General features: G+C 41.5%; 1 protein-coding gene across 3 annotated transcripts; it reads right to left on the reverse strand.

Moving 5' to 3' along the window:
* Positions 1–6505: 6505 nt before the first annotated feature.
* LOC309391738 (uncharacterized protein) lies at positions 6506–19511 on the reverse strand. Of its 3 annotated transcripts, none has more exons than XM_081952420.1 (7): positions 19325–19511; positions 14823–15272; positions 14192–14306; positions 13963–14045; positions 12557–12683; positions 12091–12141; positions 6506–11312 (listed from the first exon to the last, which is right to left on the reverse strand). In XM_081952420.1, exons 2-7 carry the CDS (start codon positions 15228–15230, stop codon positions 9250–9252), a joined length of 2847 nt encoding a protein of 948 aa, XP_081808546.1. In that variant the 5' UTR covers positions 15231–15272; positions 19325–19511; the 3' UTR covers positions 6506–9249. The 3 variants fall into 3 exon arrangements, with proteins under 3 accessions (XP_081808546.1, XP_081808545.1, XP_081808547.1); XM_081952419.1 differs by having other exon boundaries at positions 14192–14312; XM_081952421.1 differs by lacking the exon at positions 12091–12141 and having other exon boundaries at positions 6507–11312; positions 14192–14312.
* Between the last annotated feature and the right edge of the window lie 2887 nt (positions 19512–22398).

Genomic DNA, 22398 nt, shown 5'->3' on the forward strand with positions numbered 1-22398 from the left:
CGTTGTGCCTTTTTGGAGTTTGCATACTTGCCTGTGCTTGCCCTTTAGGCTTTGGCTTTAAGTAATAAACACCACCAATCAGCATGGTTTCAGCAACAATATCACCATCTTTAACTAAGTAACTTGCTTTTTCGAGGTGGTGAACCTGGAACTTTAACTCTCTAGACAAGTGACTTTGACTAAGCAAATTACTGGTTGCTGAAGGTATGTAATAAACATCAGGGATGTGTGTATCGAGCTCTTCAATGTAAACAGTTCCTTTTCCCATAACCTTGCAAGTGTGGTTGGTGAAGGAATACAGTTCTCGATACTCGGGCTCTGGTTCGCCCATCTCTGTGAAAAGTTCCCTTCTGTGGGTAACATGCACAGCTGCTCCACTATCTAAAGTCCACAAAAGACGTCTGTCGAACTTTGGATCAGGTTGTGGAACGTTGGTTATGGCCAGTGTCACAAGTGGAGCTTGTGAATCACGCCTTGGACCACGACGACCTTGTCCTCCGCCTCTACCTCTGCCTCTGGAATCTGTTCCTCTGGGCTGGTACGTGGCGGGAGCTGGAATTCGTTGGGGACAATCCCGGGTGTCATGTCCCACACGGTTGCAGGTGTAGCACTTTGGCATCCTTGGAGCGTAGCCTCTTCCTCGGAAGGGACGTCTGGCTGGAGCCTTTGATGCTGGAGGCCGTTGCAGATGTGGTGTAGCTAACCTGATAGCTTCGTCTTCCACTAAAAGTCTGCAAACGTGGTTAACTGTGCGTTGAGCAATAGGCACGTAGTTAATCTTTGCAACAGCATCTTTCCATTCATAATTCAATGAGTTAATGATGATGCTAATCATTTGGATATCATCGATTACATGGCCATTTTGTCTCAATTCACTTCTCATTATTTTCAGTTTGGTCAAATGTCCACCAATTCGTTCACCAGGTTTCAACTTCGAACCATGGAACTCAGACATGAGCAAACATGAGGATTCAATTGAAACGGGCCTGTAGCAATCTTCCAAAATAGCCCATATTTCTTGGGCAGTTGCATCAGGTGGAAAGATACCTTGGATCTCAATTTCCATTGACATGAGCAAAGTCGTGATTGCTCTGTTTTCGAGGTCTCTTATCGCAGGCGTCCAGGGCCTAGGGGGAGGATCAAAAACCATGGAATGTGTGCCTTCTCTTCGAAGCAAGAGCGCAATTTCACTGACCCAGGCTTTATAATTCTCTCCTGACTCCTTTAATTTGGACTCACCAGTCAAGGGGGTGACTGTGAATACCTGCTGAGGAACAATTTGTTGCTCTGGTTGCAAATCTGGTTGTTGAACCAGGGGATGCTGGGGTTGCATCATTGGCCTTTGCGTGGCAACATCAAATTGGCTTCCTCGAATTCGCCTTTGGCTTTGCCTTTTTCCATCTAGGGAGGATTCAACGCCGCCAGGGGGTGTTGAAGACTTAACCTTTGAGGGCAAAGTTTGGGCTTCTGTAAAACTCATAGACAGATCTCTAAAAATCTGGTCCAACTGCTTCATCTTTTGCTGTAATAATTTTTCTCCGCCAGCAGATGGCAGTGCAGCTTCACTTTTTGGCTGCCTCACCTTTCTATACGTATGCGGAAGTTCAGTTGACTCAAAGGGACCACGTGACCTCGGTGACGTGTACATGTCTCTTTGTTCTAATTGACCAATGAACTCTGTGGGGTGTGTCTTAGGCTGTTGTTTTGAAGACAAGATGGCGTCCTCAGACATTTTGGGAGTGGGGGAGCTCCTCCTACTTCGCTTTATTTCGTTAAAGCACTCTCTCACGTCCCTAGTATATTTTTCAAACAGCTTTAATCGATATAGATAGCTTTGCATTTCTTGCTCATCATCTGGGGAGATTTCATAAACTTTGCTTTCTGCGTGGGAGGATTTTTTCTCTGCCGGCAGTTGCCGTTTAGACTTTTGCCGTTCATTAATTGTATCTTGATAATGAGGGACATTTACTGACCTCAGTCCGTAGATCTTGCCTTCTGTAGCTCCTTCCCCCATATCTGGCTCGGCACCTGAAGAATCTTGTTCCTCTGTGTCCGAGGGAATGGATTCTTTCGAGCGCTTTCCATGTCCGTGTTTTTTTCTTTTCTTTCTCTTCTTTGACATGGCTAATTAGCCTTAGTCGGTTATCTTAAGATAGCGCGAAGAGAAAATACAGCCATAAATTGTAACCATCTCAGCTGGTATCATCAAAACCAAACTCTGCATACCAAGTTGTCAGGGGAAAAAACGCCTGATATCTGAGATCAATGGACCGTGGCTGATTCCCTTCCGCATATCTTTTGAGATATTAAGAAAAATAAAAGTCTTTAAAAGTATTCTAATTAATAAACAAACTTTAATACGAAAATAATAAAAGTAAATGAAACAGAAAATAACTAATGGTTACATTTTGATAATGAAAGCTACGTCTGCCAAGTTGGCTGCCGAACAAAGAAGAAAAGGAATTTTGGAATGTGTAACGCGTGCGCAATAAATCACTTTCAGATAACATTTTGTTTTATGACCTGCGCAATAAAGCTTTCTTAGTTTAACTCTTGAATGTCAGTTTAGGCAGTTCAGGCCTAGCAAACTTTTTAACATCGTGACATGCCCAACTCTTTGTCACACCATGGTCCTCAGCATGCCAGTCTCCCCCACCCCACTTCCTGGAATTTACCCAAATGCATGTTCATTGCATCCATGACACTATCTAACCATCTCATACAAAGAGATAGAATCAAGATCATGTGAGGTGCCAATGCCACTTTATAATGCCTTGGTAAGACCACACTTGAAATATTGCATCGTTTTGGTTGTCATGAAATAAAAAAAGATGTTGATACTGTAGGAAGAGTGCAGAGAAGAGCAACAAAGATGATTAGGGGACTGGAGGTGAAGACATATAAAGAACGGTTGCTGGAATTGGGTATGTCTAGTTTAATGAAAAACACTAAGGGTGACATGATAGCAATATTCCAATCTCTAAGGGGTTGCCACAAAGGAGGGGTCAACCTGTTCTCCAAAGCACCTGAAGGCAGGAGAAGCAGCAATGAGTGGAAATTAATCCAGGTAAGAAGCAATCTAGAATTAAGGAAAAATTTCCTGAACAATTAATCAGTGGAACAACTTGCCTCCAGAAGTTGTTGATGCTCCATCACTGGGGGTTTTAAAGAAGAGAGTGACCAATCCTTACCTAAAATAGTTTCCTGCCTGAGCAGGGTTGGATTAGAAGACCTCAAAACCTCAAATGTCCCTTTCAACTCTGTTATTCTATTCTAGTCTATTCTGTTCTGTTGTTCTGTCCCATTCTGTTGTTTTGTTGTATTCTATTCTGTTGTATTTGTCAAAAACAGATCATGCCAGACTAATCTTATTGCATTCTTTAATGTGACAAAATTAGTGGACCAGAGGAATGCCGTTGATATAGTTTACTTGGACTTCAGTAAGGCTTTTGATAAGGTAGACAATAATCTACTACTAGATAAAGTAGAAGAATGTGGGTTAGACAGCATCACCACCAGATGGATTCGTAACTGGCTGACCAAGCGCACTCAACGTGTAGTCTTCAATGGAACTGCATCTACATGGAGGGAAGTATGCAGTGTTTTAGGCCCAGTACTCTTCAACATCTTCATCAATGATTTGGATGAGGGAATAAATGGGGAACTCATCAAATTTGCAGATGACACCAAGCTGGCAGGAATAGCTAACACTCCAGAAGACAGGCTAAAGATACAGAAGGATCTTGACAAACTTGAACATTGGGCACTATCTAATAAAATGAAATTCAATGGTGAAGAGTAAGGTTCTACATTTAGGCAACAAAAACGGAATGCACAGGTACAGTATAGAATAGATGGTACCTTGCTCAGTAGTAGTAACTGTGAAAGGGATCTTGGAAAGGACAACCATTTAAATATGAGCCAGCAGTGTGCAGCAGCTGCCAAAAAAGCCAACACAGTTCAAGGCTGCATAAATAGAGGGATAGAATCAAGATCACGTGAAGTGTTAATACTACTTTATAATGCCTTGGTAAGGCCACACTTGGAATACTGCTTTCAGTTCTGGTCACCACGATGTAAAAAAGATGTGGAGATTCTAGAAAGAGTGCAGAGAAGAGCAACAAAGATGATTAGGGGACTGGAGACTAAAACATATGAAGAACGGTTGCAGGAACTGGGTATGTTTAGCTTAAGAGAAAGAAGGACTAGGGGAGACATGATAGCAGTGTTCCAATATCTCAGGGGTTGCCACAAAGAAGAGGGAGTCAAACTATTCTCCAAGGCACCTGAGGGTAGAACAAGAAGCAATGGGTGGAAACTAATCAAGGAGAGAAGCAACTTAGAACTGAGGAGAAATTTCCTGACAGTTAGAACAATTAATCAGTGGAACAGCTTGCCTCCAGAAGTTGTGAATGCCCCAACACTGGAAGTCTTTAAGAAGATGTTGGATAGCCATTTGTCTGAAATGGTATAGGGTTTCCTGCCTATGCAAGAGAGTGGACTAGAAGACCTCCAAGGTCCCTTCCAACTCTACTATTGTATTGTATTGTATTGTACTCTATCCTATCCTATTATATTTTCTATTCTGCCAAAACTCATGTTCATTGCATCAATGACACTATCTAACCACATCTCATCAGCTGCTGTCCCCTTCTCCTTTTGTCTTCCATCTTTCCCAGCAACAGTCTTCTCCGATGTTTCCTCTCTTCTCATTAAGTGGTCAAAATACTTGAGCTTTATTTCCATTTAGCCCGGGGGGGGGGGGGGGATCCCCACACATTATGGACAGTAAAGGCCGTCTTGGCCACAACAAACTGAACCCCATAACAGGTGAACCCCAGGTTTTAGCCACCTTTAGTGCTTCTGCCAAACCAACAGACAGAATTTGAAAGGAAGAGAAAAGAGAGAGAAAACTGGAAAGGAGACCCAAAAACGAATCGAGGAAAGGTCGCCATTTAAAGATATTATTGACTCTCTTTGACTGGGACGAAGACAGACTCGCACGCCTGCGCACTGCAGTAGCGCTGCGCTGGTTCTCAAAAAAAGAGCGGCATTCGGGACTCACGTGACCTCTCAAACGACCTTCCCCTCCGCCTCTTTAGCCGTTATTGTGACATTCCGAAGAAACGTTGGAAAGGGCGGAGCTAATATTTACCTCCCCCCCCTGTGAGGAACCCCTGAGGTAAAATCGCCTTATCGCTGATAGATTTCTGCCTCGAAGTCCTTTGAAGGCTTCGTTTTGAAAGCCGTACTAAAAAATTGAAGCGCTTCCACTGTATTGAAGATACTAAGAAACAGTTTTTATTTGAGGAGCCAAAACTGGTCTGAGGTAATAAAGTATGGTGGCCCTGGTGAAAAGCTGTGGCAGAGCCAAGTTGAGGTCCGGAAGGAAAGAATATTACGCTAGCACTGATATTATCTCGTTTGAGTAATGAAATCTTTGCAAGAAAACCAAGCTCAGTGAGCACCAAGGATCTCTCAAAAAAATTAAAGAATATTGAAGGAAAACCTGATCCTAAATGGGGAAAAAAATACTGTAAGTTCCTGAACGTTTTAGCTCAGAAAATGCCAAATGGCAAAGGAAACCCTGATCCTAAATGGCAAAAGATTAAGTTCTAGAAAAGTTTGCCTCAAAAAATGTGAAATAGCAGAGAAGAGTGGTTCATCCAAACCTCTGAATGAAAGGAGCAAAAAGAGATGGCAGATTAAAATTGGAACGCCAATAGGAAGATTAATAAAAAGATGGCACTTAAAGGTCCATGAGGAGAATCATCTCTTTTGTGAGGGGATAGAGAACAAAGGATCCTTCCTCCTACAGTGTGAAATGCAGCCAAAAATGATAGAGCATCAGGTCATGATGCAGAAGGGATGAAGGAAAGATAAAGTAAGTGCAAATTCCCTTCCAGACAGAAACTGTAGATATGGGGGAAAGGGGGGGGGGAGGAGAGGAGGAAGAGATCTGAATTATCTGGGGAACATAATTGAAAGAAAAAAGATTCAGTTGCTATTGAATCTAAGATACAGGTAGTCCTCAACTTATAGCAGTTTATTTAGCGACCATTCAAAGTTATAATGGCCCTGAGAAAAGTGGCTTATGGCTGTTTTTTACAATTCCAACTGTTGTAGCATCCCCGTTTTGGTTACAGACCAAAATTTAGATGCTTGGCAACTGACTCAAACTGCCAAGCGTCTGAATTTTGATGACATAACCATGGGGATGCCCCAATAGTCGTAAGTGTGAAAAATGGTCATAAGTCACTTAGTTCAGTGTGATTGTAACTTTGAATGGCCATTAAATGAACTGCTGTAAGTCAAGGACTATCTGTATACAGGCCTTCAATGGCTCATGCCCAGAGGTTGTTTCAAGCCCATACCTAGCCATGGAAGCTCCTTGGGGCGCTCTGGGCCAGTACCTTTCTTTTAGCCCAGCCTACCTTTCAGGGTTATTATGAAGAAGGAGAGGCACCCCTTAGTTCCTGGAATATAAATCTAATGAACACACACATACAAATAGAGAAAGTCTGTTTATTTCTTTGAATTTTCTTAGCTGATAGAAAACAATTCCGTTTTTGGAATGTATCTTAGTTAACTTTTTAAATTAAGCAATCAAAGTTATTTTTCAATTAAGGAAGCATAAAGTGATTCATTTTATGACAACTTCCCCAGAGTATTTTGTTGGCAGTGCAACAATTGTTTTAAATGAATACAATAAATTTGTGAAGCTAGAATGCAATGCTGCACTTAAGTTTAGATAGAAGTGATTTAAATGCAAAAATGATGATTCAGATGGCTAGCTTATTAAGCATGTATGAAATGTGCCTGCTTCTTGGTTTATGCTCTTGTTTGTGCTGCTGTTGAAATTCTAAGTGCCTTAATAAATGCTACTTTCAAAGCACTCTGAAACAATCAATTGGAAAAATACGGTAAGTACATGCAAACTGTACTAACTCAGCAAGCCATCAAATGTAGTCTAATTATTATTATACCTACCCGACCCATTCTAGGCTGAAGGCTGGCATTCTTAATGAACTTTTTAAAACTAGGCTACGGAGAGACAGGAAATGTTTCAGATTCTTTGCAATGTTAGGAATAGACAATCTAAATTATGAAAACTTTTTTTTTAAAGTAACTTTTAGTACTTTGACTGGAATGGTTGTTGGTTGGGTTTTGGGTTTTTTTCCCCCCAGGGTGTCCTCCTTTCCAGAGGCATCCACAAGAAGGTCAACTGGGGAGGGGAAATGATAACACTGTATCACAGTGCATCCCTTTTTTATCAGTGTGACATCACATGCCAAAAAGAAGAGAATCCATTTGTTCATTTTTTTTTTGCTTATCTGTGGTATCCTAAATCTTCTCCCAACAGCAGGGTTCAAAGGAATGTGACTTTTAAGTGTATGATATTTTTTTTTAAAAACTAGCCAAAGTTCCCTAGAATAAATAGCCCTTGGACAAGTTTGATTACATACTATACTTAAAAGATCCAAATCTGTTCCATAATACTAGCAAACTGCAGGAGTCCTCAACGTACAAAAGTTCATTTAATGACCATTTGAAGTTATGATGGCATCGAAACAAATGACTTATGACCATTTTTACACTTATGGCCATTGAAGCATCCCCATGGTCATGTGATTTATATTCAGATGCTTGACAACTGACTCACATTTATGATGGTTGCATATATGTATGTTACTAATCATTTTATAAAATACTTGGAAAAAGTAAAACTTTATTTCTATATTTTTCTCTGTGCAAAATAAAAACAACACAAAAGCATACATTTGTACCATGTACTAATCACAACTCTTACTATGTGTTTATATCACATAAATTATTAACATTTAATACAATGTATTTTAAAAAAAGAATGAAAAATTGGAAACAAAAGTGGCATATTCAGTCCAAAGTTTTAGAATCCTGCACTAGATGATAAAAGGCTTAGAGAAATATAGGGACCATTATGAAGCTGATCCAACAAAAGAATTACTTTGTTATTTTCAAGGTAGGATTCCTCCATTATGATACTTTGCCTCTTAAAAATCAATTTATTAATTCCTAGACTGATAAGTAGGTGGGTGCTATACTTCCCAAGATAGATGGAAACAATCTTTATTGTTGCTGAATTACTTACCATTAATTATGATGCAAAATACATCATTTCACCACAACAGTCCATCAATAAGCCCCTGCCTACTGTATCTAATCTAGCTACCAGGGTCATATAGTTGGGTATCTCATGGTTCTGTCTTGGGCCCAGTACTCTTCCACATCTGCATAAATGAGCTAGCAGAAGGGGCAGAAAAACTTACCAAATTTGCATATGACATCAATCTGAGGGAAATTGCTAATATTTTAGAAGATCAACTCCAGCATTGGGCCCTATCCAAGAAGGTGCAGTTCAGTGGTGAGAAAGGTAAGGTCCTGCACTTAGGCAGGAAAAACCAAATGCATAGGTACAAAAATAGCTGGTATCTGGTTTCAACAGCAGTAACTGAAAGAGAGATCTAAGAGTGGACCACCACTTAAGTATGAGTCAGCTGTGTCCAGCAGCTGCCAAAAAATGCAGCGCAGTCCTTGGCTGCATCAACAGAGAGAATAATCAAAATCATATAAAGTGATATTGTCACTTTATACTGCACTAGTGAGGCCGCACCTAAAGCTTCCAGTACTGTTCACCATGATACAAAAAAGGGGCAATGAGACCCTACAAATTATGCAAAGTAGAACAACAAAGATGATGAAGAGTATGGAGGCTAATCTGTACGATAAACATGAACTGTTTAGGAAGCTAGGTATGCTAATGAAGAGGACTAGGGGTGACATGACAGCTGACTTCTAGTACTTGAGGGGCTGTCACACAGAAGAGGGGAATTTATTCTCAACAGCACCAGAGAGCAGAACAAGAAGTAATGGGCGGATCTTAAATACAGATCCAATCTAGAAGTAAGGAGAAATTTTCTGACTGAGAACAATTAATCAAGTATCTTGCCTCCCAGAATTGGGGGTGTTCTATCCCTGGAGTTTTTCAAATACATTCTTACAATCATTTGACTGGGATGATATAAGGAAACTCTTTCCACACTCCATGCATTTGTATGGTTTCTCCCCAGTATGAATCCTTTCATGGGAATTAAAGGAACTCAAGTTGCTGAAACTTTTCCCACATTCCACACACGGATACACCTTTTCGCGAGTGGATCTGCTTATGGGAAATCAAACGGCTGTTCCATCTGAAATTCTTTCCACGCTCTAAGCATTTGTACAGTTTTTCCCCAAGTGGATCCTTTTATGGGAAGTAAGGTTGCTGCTCATACTGAAGCTCTTTCCACATTCCACACATTTATATGGTTTTTCCCCCGTATGGATCCTTTTATGAGAATTCAGCGAACTACTCTGACTGAAGCTCTTTCCACACTCTAAGCATTTGTACAGTTTTTCCCCTGAGTGGATCCTTTTATGGGAAGTAAGGTTGCTACTCATACTGAAGCTCTTTCCACATTCCATACATTTATATGGTTTTTCCCCCGTATGGATCCTTTTATGAGAATTCAGCGAACTACTCTGACTGAAGTTCTTTCCACACTCTAAGCATTTGTACAGTTTTTCCCCTGAATGGATCCTTTTATGGGAAGTAAGAGAGCTGCTCATACTGAAGCTCTTTCCACATTCCATGCATTTATATGGTTTTTCCCCCGTATGGATTCTTTTATGATAATTCAGCGAACTACTCTGACTGAAGTTCTTTCCACACTCTAAGCATTTGTATGGTTTCTCTCCTGTGTGGATCCTTCTATGTGAAGTAAGAGAGCCACTCATGCTAAAGCTCTTCCCACATTCCAGACATTTATACGGTTTTTCCCCTGAGTGGATTCTTTTATGGGAATTAAAGGAACTCAAGCCACTAAAGCTTTTCCCACATTCCAGACATTTATAGGGTTTCTCTCCTGTGTGGATCCTTTTATGAGAGGTAAGGTGATCACTCTTGCTGAAATTCTTTCCACATTCCAGACATTTATATGGATTTTCCTGAGTGTGAATCCTTTTATGAGAAATAAGAGAACTGTTCATACTAAAGCATTTTCCACATTTCATACATTTATATGGTTTCTCGCCTGAGTGGATCCTTTTATGAGAAGTAAAGGAACTCAGGCCCCTAAAGCTTTTTCCACACTCCAGACATTTGTATGGTTTCTCCCCTGAGTGAGTCCTTTTGTGGGAAGTAATATCACTACTGGTACTGAAGCTCTTGCCACACTCTGTACATTTATACGGCTTCTCCCCTGTGTGTTTTCTCATATGGCAAGTAAGATTATCACTCTTACGGAAGCTCCTTCCACACTGCCCACATTTATATGGTTTTTCTCCTGTGTGGATCCTTTTATGGGAAATAAATGAACTCAGTCCCTTGAAACTTTTTCCACACTCCATGCATTTATATGGTTTCTCCCCCGTGTGGATGTTTTTATGAGAAGTTAGGTAACTGCTTTTACTGAAGGTCTTTCCACAATCCAGGCATTTATACGGTTTTTCTCCCGTGTGAATCCTTTTATGGGATGTGAGGTTACTGCTCATACTGAAACTCTTTCCACAATCCAAGCATTTATACGGTTTCTCCCCCGTGTGGATCCTTTTGTGGGAAATAAGTGAACTACTAGTACTAAAGCTCTTTCCACATTCCAGGCATGTGTATGGTTTCTCTCCAGTGTGGGTCCTCTTGTGGGATGTAAGATTACTGCTCATACTGAAGCTCTTTCCACAGTCCAGGCATTTATATGGTTTCTCTCCTGAGTGAATCCTTTTATGGGAACTAAATGAACTCAAACCACTAAAGCTTTTTCCACATTCCAAGCATTTATATGGTTTTTCTCCTGAATGGATCCTCTTATGTGACATAAGGCGACAATTCCACCCAAAGCTTTTTCCACACTCGGTGCATTTATAAGGTTTTTCTCCAATATGGATGTTTTGATGTAATGTATGAGGAAAGCTCCAGTCGCAACTTTCCCCATATTCTGTACATTCATAATGCTTCTCTTTATTTTGAGTTTTGCAATATTCACACAAATCTGATTTATCTCTGAATATTTCGCCACACCTTGTACAAGTTTTTTCTTTCTCATCTTGGGTCAGAAAGATAGGGATTTCTGCACATTGAGAAGTAGGGGATTTCTCCACCCAATTGCTGAACTGGCTTTCTTCTTTCATTTCTGGTCCTTGCTGATTTCCAAATTTCCCTTCCTCAGTTTTTATTTTGGCTCTTCTGGAAATCTCCACAGCCTGTTTTTTATCATCCTCATTCTCCTGTCCATCACCTGTTTTGGATATAAAACAGAAACATTCATTGTATTGGGTTAACTTAACACACATACTGAGGGTGCCATCGGATTTCAAATCAATTTAGATGCATCTTTTATTTCCCCCCTGTTCTTCCATTATTATGGACCATTTGGTAGAATCATGAATAAGACACTACTGGAATTTCCCTGCTTTTTGTCATCAGTTATCCAGAATGTGAACTTTTGTTTGGCATCTAGGTAGTCGTTCTCGTCCCTTGTGAATTCAGTGTTAGCATGACACTTGGGAAAGCTATTATCACAGCTCTACAGCTCTTTATTAATCAATTCCATGGTAGTACTAGGCGTTCTTGAAATTTGCCTTCATACAATAATGTACTACTAATAAAGGAGAATGTTTGTAGCTCAGGGTTGACATGAGGGCTCATTGGTGCTCTCTGAGCTTGCTTTTTTTCTTGCAGATGTCATCCAGGAAGAAAAGTTATTCTTTGGTCCAAGTATGCAAGCTCAGAGAGCACCAAGGACCCCTCATGTCAACCCTGAGCTACAAATATTCTCCTTTATTAGTACCACATATGGGCATCAAACACTTCAGACAACACGCAAATGGGAAAAATTTGAGTACACTCCCACCAAAGAACAAGAGCCCCAAGAACACAATAATGGACTGGATGAGGGAGAAGAAATCAAAGTTAAAGTAAGAGGAACGTTCTATTGATAAAGAAAAATCTGGATTTTGGAACTGAAGAGATCTGGGGAAAGGTTGCATTCTCTTTAAAAAAAAGTAGCTACCTACCCAGCCTGGAAGTGTTCCTTCCACATCTGTCTCTGGATCTGTAGGTAGCAGCTGCAACCAAGAAAGTCTTATGGAAAATGGCAGGAGCATTTCACTAAGTTGTCAAACGTTTTTGAGAATTCAGCCAGAGTCCAGCCTAATTTCTAGCACTTTCATCCCTAGTAGGAGTGCTGTTTTTCAAATCCCATCAGTTTAGAAATAAAAGAATGAAAGGAGCTCCTAAAGTAATATGCAAACCAATGGAGGCAACACTAGAAATCTAATGGGAGGGTGCCCTTTCCCTTTCTCTAAGGACACTATGCAGGTTTTAGCCCTCCCTGCCACAGGGAGGAACAATGCAGTTAAAGATATTTTCTTCCACTGGAGAATAGAATAAATCAGCATTTGCTCTAAGAAGCAAATAAATTGGCTAGTTTGGATTTACTCTCCCCAGCTATCTGAACCTAGAACAGACAGGATCACTTACCCACGGAGGCTAGGTTCTCAGAAATTTCCATCATGATCTCTCCGTAGAGAGTTCTTTGGTCCAAGTCCAGCAGAGCCCACTCCTCCTTAGAGAAAAATACAGCTACCTCTTCAAAAGATATGGGATTCTGTAATAGAAAGGAAACATTCCCAATTAATGAACAGGTCCAGGAAGGATTTGCATGTTATTCTTTTTAAAGAACAAACACTAGCAGCAGAAAGTTTGTTTTCTTGTTAATATACAAGACCGGAAAGTACTGTAAGTTCTCTGTCAGGCTTTTCAGGCCACACAGCCTGTTAGATGAAATTGGTTTGAGAGGAAACATTCTACCTAGTTACTTGCGGGATCGCATCCTACCCCATACATCCCTGCGGCCAATTCGCTCTCACAGAGAGGGACTCCTCCGGGTGCCGTCCACTAAGCAATGCCAGCGGGCGGCGCCCAGGAGTAGGGCCTTCTCTGTGATGGGCCCAGCCCTCTGGAATGACCTCCCCTCAGATATTAGGACCACCACCGACCTCCGCTCTTTCCGTTCGAAACTCAAGACCCACCTGTTCCAACTAGCCGGCCTGGCTTAACTATAGTATCACCTTCTAATCCTCCTGGCAGTTATTTTAAACTATAGGGTAGTTTTTAATGTTGTATTATATTTTACCATTACTGGACTAAGTTTACCATTATTGGATTGATTTTAATGAATTGGTTTTATGAGTCCTAATGCCTCCTCTATATAAATGTAATTGTATATACATTATGCAATGTCTATGTAATTATATATGCTTTTAACTTCCGATTGTACACCGCCCAGAGTCCCTTTGGGGAGAGGGAGCGGTTTAGAAATGCGATAAATCTAATCTAATCTAATCTACTATAAAGGTTAGCTGCATCAATTTTTATTCATTCTTTGTATCTCATGGTACCCCATCAAGTTCTCACAGTACTCTAGGGTTCAAGGAAGAACTGTTTGGTAAACCCTGCTCTGTGTTACTGAATAAATGTTTCTGATTCTGCAGAATTTGGCAGCAAATCCAACATCTTATGGAAACAACTGGTGAGATAGGCCTTGGGTGCACCATTGATCACGTTTGGCATCTTTCCTGGAAAGTGGCTTACTCAACAAGGAGTTGGGAGATTCCTGTTTGACATTTTAATCTGTGGCTTATATTGTCCCTTAGAGATCAACAGAATTCCTCATTCTGTGCCTAAATATTAAAAAGGAAGACGTCTTCATGAGGTGCCATCAAATAGGCTGTCATCAGATCACTGGAGCTGCGCCTGTTCTAAAAAAAGTGGATGAGATTTGACAGTGGAAGAAATTCACTCTGGAAAAAAGGATTCAGATGGTTTTGGAGGCAGTAGCATACATAGTGTTAGAATACAGAAGAAGGAAGGCATTCTTTTCCTACCCGAGTTTGAAGCTCAATAGCTGTTCCTGCTACACCATAAAGAAGAGATGCTTCTAAAGGTACCATCAATGTTGCTCTGTCATCTGACAATAAAAGTTGAGGAAATACATATTTTAAAAATTAACAATACATTCTGGAGAATAGCAATAAATCTTAGCCACATACAGCAATGGAGTGCAACTAAATTTCCTAAAAGAAGGTGCAAAGACCCAAAGCAACACAGCTTTACCTGCTGATATGCTCTGAGATGGAGTCTCCCGGCAGATCCCCCCAACAGGTTCCTTACGGGGGCATGATGTATCCACCCATGTGGAGGGTTCCGTGGCCATCTCCCTGTAAGCCCCCTTAATCTGAAGCAGCAGCCAAGAGAGAGAGAGAGAAAAAGGGGAGAATACATTACTATTGTTTATCCCCCAATTCCACTTTCCAACTTTCCTCTAGAAAGACTAATTTTCACATGTCCTGAAAAATTGACAGATGGGAGACAACACACTATTAATCTTTCCAAAGTGGAAATCGAATTTTATCCATGGCAATAGCACCAGAAGGAAAACATTCATGAATTTAGTAACACTGTTTTTCAGATCTTGACTCCGACTTTGCGACCTGCAGTGTGGGAGGGAGAGGGGATGGTTCCACGCATGTAGTGAGCCCGCGTGCTCACATGGGAAACTCCATTTGTGTAAGCGGTGGACAAATGGAGTTTCTTGCATGAGCAAGCGCTTGCTACCTGCACAAATGGAGCTGCATGCATGTGCTTGCCTGCTGTTTGTGCAGGCTAGTTCCGAACGGGCTACAGCCTGGTACTGGGCTGTGGCCTTAGGGGCTGGGGACCTCTAGGGTTGCTGATAACTTCTTACCTGCAATTCTCTCTGCTTTTTTTCCTCTGCCTGGCTCAGGAGAAAACCTTCCGCAAGGGCCACCGCCTGGGAACAAGTCTCTGCTCCACACTCCCGAACCCAGCTCTCAATTTCTGGGGGTAGGATGGCCAGGAACTGTTCAAGGACCATGAGGTCCAGCATCTGAGCTTTTGTGTGCTTCTCCGGTTTCAGCCATTGACAGTAAATGTGATGAAGTCGGCTGCAAACTTCTCTGGGCCCCTCAGCCTGGTAGCAAAACTCTCTGAACTGGAGATGTTGTACCAGCCAACTGGTAGTTTCTCCTTCCAAGACTTTGTAATTGGTTCTTTCCGGGGATTTCCCATTAGTCCCAACCAGGGCAATATGGGACCTTTCTTCTTCTTCCCCTGCTTTGTTGTGTGACACCATTTTTCTCTGTGCTGAAATGCTTCTCCAATGAAATCGAAGGCTCTGATAGATTTAGAAAGCAATGGTCATTTCTGGGAGAAAGACTACAACTTGAACCACTTTAAATGATGGGCTGTCTACTCTCCAGAGAACATGAAACTTTGCCCGTAGTGGAAGGAAGGTAATATGCTTCCATAAAGCTTAGTGGAGGAAAAAAATTACGTCAGGAAAAAAAAAAGAAATATACAAGCATCCACTTAGAATAATACTACAGGGGATACCGAATCAGGGATCAATTAACATTGGGGTGCAGCTCCCCTGCCTCTTGTCCTCAAAGAAATTTGTCTTCATGCAGATAGTCCTCGGCTTACAACAGTTCAATTAGTGACTGTTCAAAGTTACAACAGCATTGGAAAAAGTGACTTGTGACCATTTTTGACACTTATCACCATTGCAGTATCCCCATTGCAGTCTTGTGATAAAAAATCAGATGCTTAGAAACTGATTCATGTTTATGACTGTCGCGGTGACCTGTAGTAACGTGATCCTCTTTCATAACTTTGGGGAAGCCAGATTCGCTGAACAATTGTGTCACTAACTTAATAACTGCAGTGATCCACTTAACGGTGGTACCAAAGGTCATAAAATGGGGTAACATTCACTTAACAAATGTTTCACTTAGTAACCGAAATTTGGGGCTCAATTCTGGTCGTACGTTGAGAGCTACCTGTATTGAATAGAGTCACCGATCTTCAGAGTCTCTGGGATCCCTGCCACTCTCTAAGCTACAGGCAACTGGGTGATTTCCCCAGGACAAGATCCTCTGAGTTTGCAAGTATTTCACTCTTTAATCGAGAAGATGCTTTCCTGACTGAGCTCTCTCTGCACCTAACATCAAAAACATCAGGTTGACCATAACCTACTACTAGGTAAAGTAGAAGAATGTGGGTTAGACAGCATCACCACCAGATGGATTCGTAACTGGCTGACCAACCACACTCAATGGGTAGTCCTCAATGGAACTGCATCTACATGGAGGGAAGTATGCAGTGGAGTACCCCAAGGCTCTGTTTTAGGCCCAGTACTCTTCAACATCTTCATCAATGATTTGGATGAGGGAATAAATGGGGAACTCATCAAATTTGCAGATGACACAAAACTGGCAGGAATAGCCAACACTCCAGAAGACAGACTTAAGATAGAAGAAGGATCTAGAACAAGGATCTTGACAAACTTGAACATTGGGCACTATATAATAAAATGAAATGCAATAGTGAAAAGAGTAAGGTTCTATATTTAGGCAACAAAAATGAAATACACAGGTACAGTATAGGTGGTACCTTGCTCAATAGTAGTAACTGTGAGAGGAGTCCTAGTGGACAACCATTTAAATATGAGCCAGCAATGTGCAGCAGCTGCCAAAAAAGCCAACACAGTTGTAGGCTGCATAAACAGAGGGATAGAATCAAAATCACTTGAAGTGTTAATACCACTTTATAATGTCTTGCTAAGGCGACACTTGGAATACTACATTCAATTTTGGTCGCCACGATGTAGAAAAGATGTGGAGACTCTAGAAAGAGTGCAGAGAAGAGCAACAAAGATGATTAGGGGACTGGAGACTAAAACATATGAAGAATGGTTGCAGGAACTGGGTATGTCTACTTTAATAGAAAGAAGGACTAGGGGAGACATGATAGCAGTCTTCCAATATCTCAGGGGTTGCCACAAAGAAGAGGGAGTCCAACTATTCTCCAAGGCACCTGAGGGTAGAACAAGAAGCAATGGGTGGAAACTAATCAAGGAGAGAAGCAACTTAGAACTGAGGAGAAACTTCCTGACAGTTAGAACAATTAATCAGTGGAACAGAAGTTGCCTCCAGAAGTTGTGAATGCCCCAACACTGGAAGTCTTTAAGAAGATGTTGGATAGCCATTTGTCTGAAACGGTATAGGGTTTCCTGCCTAGGCAGGAAGACCTCCAAGGTCCCTTCCAACTCTGCTATTGTATTGTATTGTATTGTATTGTATTGTATTGTATCATCAAAAAAGCACAACAAAGAATGTTCTTACTGTGCCAACTCCCAAAGCTCAGACTTCCCAAGAACTGCTGATACAGTTCTACGAATGAATTGTTGAGTCTGTCATTTGCACTGTATGGTTTGGCACAGCAACCAAACAAGACAGACACAGACGTCAACAGATAATTAGTACTGCAGAAAAAAATAATTGCGACCAGCCTGCCTCCCACTGAGGACCTGTATACTGCATGAGCCAGAAAGAGGACTGTGAAAATATCTACAGACCCCTAACATCCTGGACATAAACTGCTTCAACTTCTTCCCTCAAGACAATGGGCATTGCAGGTCAAAACCACCAGACAAAGACAGTTTCCCCCCAATTCCATCAACTAATTCCCACAACACTGTTTGATGCCCTAGGATGTCAAACCAGCTACTAAGGCTGTGTTGCCTATTATCCTTCTCATCTTTTCATCTTTCCTATTACCTATTTCCTTAGCTCTTTAGTGGACTATAATTATCTTGTTTGAATTTTATGATTTATGTTGTTTGTCTTTATTTGGTATCCCATTGTGATTTATGTTTTTTTGCTTATTTAGTATCCTATGACTATCATGAAGTGTTATAGCTTATGATTTACGATGGTTGTATCTTCTGATGATCATCATGATTTATCACTTGTTGCTTTTATGTATGCTGAGAGCTTATGGGCCGGAGACAAGTTCTTTGTATGTCTAATCACACTTGACCAATAAAGAATTCTATTTAGAACAGATTCTTTGAGTAGGAGCACCAGCAAATTCTCCAGCATCTAGAGAGGAAACAGGAAAGGGGGAGCAGTCCCAGGCTAAATCAGAAGCTGGAAAAGAACCAACTTTTTAAAGAGGCAACTGGACTTTCTGGTTTTTCTTTGAAGATGTTTTGCTTCTCATCCAAGACGCTTCTTCATCTGACAAAAGAAACATCTCCAAAGAAAAACCAGAAAGTCCAATTGCCTCTTGAATAAGCACCTTTGGGACAACCATGACCTGGATCATCCCCAAGGAGCCGAGTAGGGAAGGGGTTCGTAAACCTCGCAGGTTTGTCTGGGCTGCGCCCATGGTTCACAATTGCGCAGGAATTGCTGGGAAAGAAGAGCAGAGCCAAACCAAGTCCCACTTCACCATTCTGCTCTCCTGCGTCTCCTCGCCCCACATCCCAACCACCATTGCCTGTTGATGTTTGTAGAATAGAATAGAATAGAATTCTTTATTGGCCTAGTGTGATTGGACACACAAGGAATTTGTCTTTGGTGCATATACACAATAATACAATAATACAATACAATAGCAGAGTTGGAAGGGACCTTGGAGGTCTTCTAGTCCAACCCCCTGCCTAGGCAGGAAACCCTATACCGTTCCAGACAAATGGCTATCCAACATCTTCTTAAAGACTTCCAGTGTTGGGGCATTCACAACTTCTGGAGGCAACTTCTGTTCCACTGATTAATTGTTCTCACTGTCAGGAAATTTCTCCTCAGTTCTAAGTTGCTTCTCTCCTTGATTAGTTTCCACCCATTGCTTCTTGTTCTACCCTCAGGTGCCTTAAGGAATAGTTTGACTCCCTCTTCTTTGTGGCAACCCCTGAGATATTGGAACACTGCTATCATGTCTCCCCTAGTCCTTCTTTCTCTTAAACTAAACATACCCAGTTCCTGCAACCGTTCTTCATATGTTTGCAGGAACTAGGTATGTGCTCAGTGTACATTAAAAAAATGGAATACATTCATCAAAAATCAAAAGATATAACACTGATAGTCACAGGTTACTAATAAGCTATCAAATTGTATTAGGAAACAAATAAAAACCATTTAAATTGAAAGAGGCAAGCAACATTGTTATAGTAATAAGTTGGAAGAGATAGATACTAGTTAAGGAGAATAATGATAGTGATACAGCCTTAGCAAATTATTTGACAGTGTTTGACAGCAGCAGCAGTGGCCTCTCCCCCCACTTCCCCCTTTTCCACCAGCCGTATCGTAAATTTGCAGGCAATGGCTTTACATCTTAAAAGAAAGCATCTGCTGCCAAAGGAAAGACCAAAGGAACGGAGCAAACCTTGAATGGGAGTGCAGGTTCCACGCTCCCTCCCCTCCAATTTGGAAGAAGAATATTGAAGACGGTTCGGGGTCCTCGCAGCCAATGAAGGCGCCACCGGGGCTTGCTAAGCAAGGGAAACGCAGCCTTCCAAGCGGGCTCCCTTTTCCGCCAGGACTGTCGCCGCCGTAGCCTTGTTTCCTGGTTCAAGGCGAGAGCGCTTGTCCCTTTAAGGGTTGGACTCCTGCAAGATGCAAACGATCTTTCGTGCATTTTCAGCCGAAGAAGCTAATTAAGGTGTCTGCAAAGAAGGCGCGCCATCTGGCGGATCCTGCAGGCGATGTCCGAAGGAGGGACTGGTGAAAGGGGAGGGTGGGTTGAAGGAAGGAAAGCTGCAGGTGCTGAGCGATGACAGGAGGCGAGAGATGGGACAGACGTTTCAATCAGAACAGAGCTGGAAGGGACCTTGGAGGTCTTCTAGCCCAACCCCCTGATCAAGTTGGAGAGCCTATTCCATTTTCAGACAGTCCTTTCTTTAAAACCTCCAGTGATAAACGTCTTCAAGGAAAAACCAGTTGCCTCTTGAAAAAAGCACCTTTGGGACAACCATGACCTGGGTTGACAGAATCTCCAACCTCCAGTGATGAAGCACCTGCAACTTCTGAAGGCAACTTCTGAAGATGTTCAAGGGATGCCTTATACAGCTTTCCTGGTCCATGGTGGATTTTTGGAGATCATCTTCCGTCCTCCCACATCTCCTTTAAAGAAAAACAAGTCCAGTGGCAGGATAAAAGTTTGATGAGAGCAGCTCTTTTATATGGAAAGCTGATTCTGGACCTGTAAATGTGTCAGAATCCTGTTGTTTTTCCAATAGTTAAACAAATGGCCCATTGCAATTTTCTATTTTTTAAAAAAATATGCTTTTGAGTCCGTATTTTACTTTAGGTGACTGATACATATCTGCCGTTTTCTTGGCAATGTTTCAGAAGTGGTTTGCCATTGCTGCTTTCCAAGGGCTGGGAGAGAATGACTGGCCCCAAGTCACCCAGCTACCTTTCATGTCTTAAGGCAGGACTAGAGCTCACAGTCTTCTGGTTTCTAGTCTGGTGCCTTAACCACTACACTCAACTGTCTCTCCTAATTTGATCTACCATATTTTTCAGAGTATAAGGCACATCTTTTTCCTCCCTAAAATTGGGTGAAAATTTGGGTGTGTCTTATAGACCGAATACGGGCGTTTTTGGGCTACCAAGCCCTCCACGCATCATGTTTTCATCCTCCCTGGCCCCCAGAAGCACTCTGCAGGCCAAAATGGGACATTTTTTGGCAAAATCATGCCACACAGAGCACTGCAGATTGGAGGGAGGGTGAAAATGCGACACGCGGAGGCCAACAACTATTTTTTTCTTGTTTTCCTCCTGTAAATTTAGGTGTGCCTTATATTGCAGTGCGTCTTATAGTCTGAAAAATATGGTACTCTGATTCCTTAAGAAAATGTTTATTGTTGTGGCTCTCGTGGGATTCAATGAAAGGGCTCATTAGAGCTTGAAAGATTCTAAATTATTTTCATTGTTTGGTTATAGTACTAACATTTTAGTATTTAATAACAATTAGTAATGTAATATTCAATATATTGCTTTGATTTTAGAAGCTTGAAGTTTCCTTCTGATGTCCTGTCCATGCCAACTAGCTTACCTTGGCTTCAATCACAAGTCCACAAGGCAAACAGCTGCTGTCAGACATGCTGGATGGGCTTGGCCAACCATGGTTTGAACAGGAGGCCACCAGAAAATGTCATGGATGTAGGCTAAAGAGTTAAATAGGGGGAAAACTTCCCAGCAATGGTAGAGCACCTCTGTATTCTTCCATGGAATCACCAGAGCTTCTTTGTAATCTTATGCAGGTAGTCCTCGACTTACAACAGTACATTTAGTGACCGTTCAAAGTTACAACGGCACTGAAAAAAATGACATGACCGTTTTTCACACTTATTGTCAGGCCTGCCACCGTTCAAAACCCAAGAAAGAAAACCCTCAACTCCATTGAGATAGAGAACATATATTTTTACTGAGTTTGAAATGATAGCAGCGAAAGCAAGGCAAGATTTGATTCAAAGCACGCAAAAGTTTCCCCAAATCCCTCACCCACAGGGTCCAGCACTGAGGGTCCAATCCGAAATACTCAATATTTCTGCTACCGGTTCACCAGAACTGATTGAATATCACCACTGGTGCCAAAGCAACCCATCATAATGGCATCTCCGTACACTCCAAGGAACTCAATCTTCTTGCACCTTTGGCACTAAATGCATTTAATGTGGTTTCTCCACCACGTGAGCTCTTTTATGGAAAATAAGATAATTGATCATCCTGAAGATATTCCCAGACTCGGTTCATTTATGAGGATTCTCCCAAATGGGTTGTTTTCTCGGAAGCATCGTTACTTTTAATTGCTTTTTTCCACATGCTGTTCATTTACCTCCTTTTTCCCTCATGATGAACCTTTTTGAGATGTATGGTGACCGATAGTAGTGATGCCTTTGCACACTCCGTGTATTTAAATGGCTCTCCACTATGTGGATCTTTTTATGGGAAGTAAGGTTGCTGTTCCACCTGAAACTTTTCCCACAGTTCATGCATTTGTATGGTTTCTCCCCTGTGTGGATCTTTACATGGGACGCAAGGTTACTGTTCTTCCGGAAGCTTTTCCCACACTCCAGGCATTTGTATGGTTTCTCCCCTGTGTGGATACTTTTATGGGCATTCAGGTTATAGCTCTTACTGAAACTTTTCCCACACTCCATGCACTTATATCATTTTTCTCCAGCATGGGTCTTTTGATGTAAACTTTGTCCTTGCTTTTTGTGTCCGTATTGTTCCTTTTTGGTGAGGGTTTCACAGCAGGCACAGAAATTGGACATATTCCTGAAGATGTTTCCACACCTTATACAATTTTTCTTTTTATGATCTTCTTGGGGTAAGACATGGATTTTTGCACATTGCAGTGTCGACTTTTCCACACTGTTGTTGAATTGGTTTTCCTTAGGCCTTTTTGGTCCCCATGGATTTTCAAAGAACCTTTCTTTAATTTCATTC

The sequence above is a fragment of the Natrix helvetica genome (assembly GCF_964273705.1).
Source record: "Natrix helvetica genome assembly, chromosome: 1".
NCBI classification, from domain to species: domain Eukaryota; kingdom Metazoa; phylum Chordata; class Lepidosauria; order Squamata; family Natricidae; genus Natrix; species Natrix helvetica.

Excerpts from the sequence above, each read along its gene's own strand:
- LOC309391738 (XM_081952419.1), bottom strand. The coding sequence starts at position 15,230 with ATGGTGTCACACAACAAAGCAGGGGAAGAAGAAGAAAGGTCCCATATT. Across the intron at positions 14,313-14,822 it reads AAAAGCAGAGAGAATTGCAG|ATTAAGGGGGCTTACAGGGA; the intron begins GTAAGAAGTTAT and ends CTGCTGCTTCAG. Across the intron at positions 12,684-13,962 it reads CTATTGAGCTTCAAACTCGG|AATCCCATATCTTTTGAAGA; the intron begins GTAGGAAAAGAA and ends TTTCTATTACAG.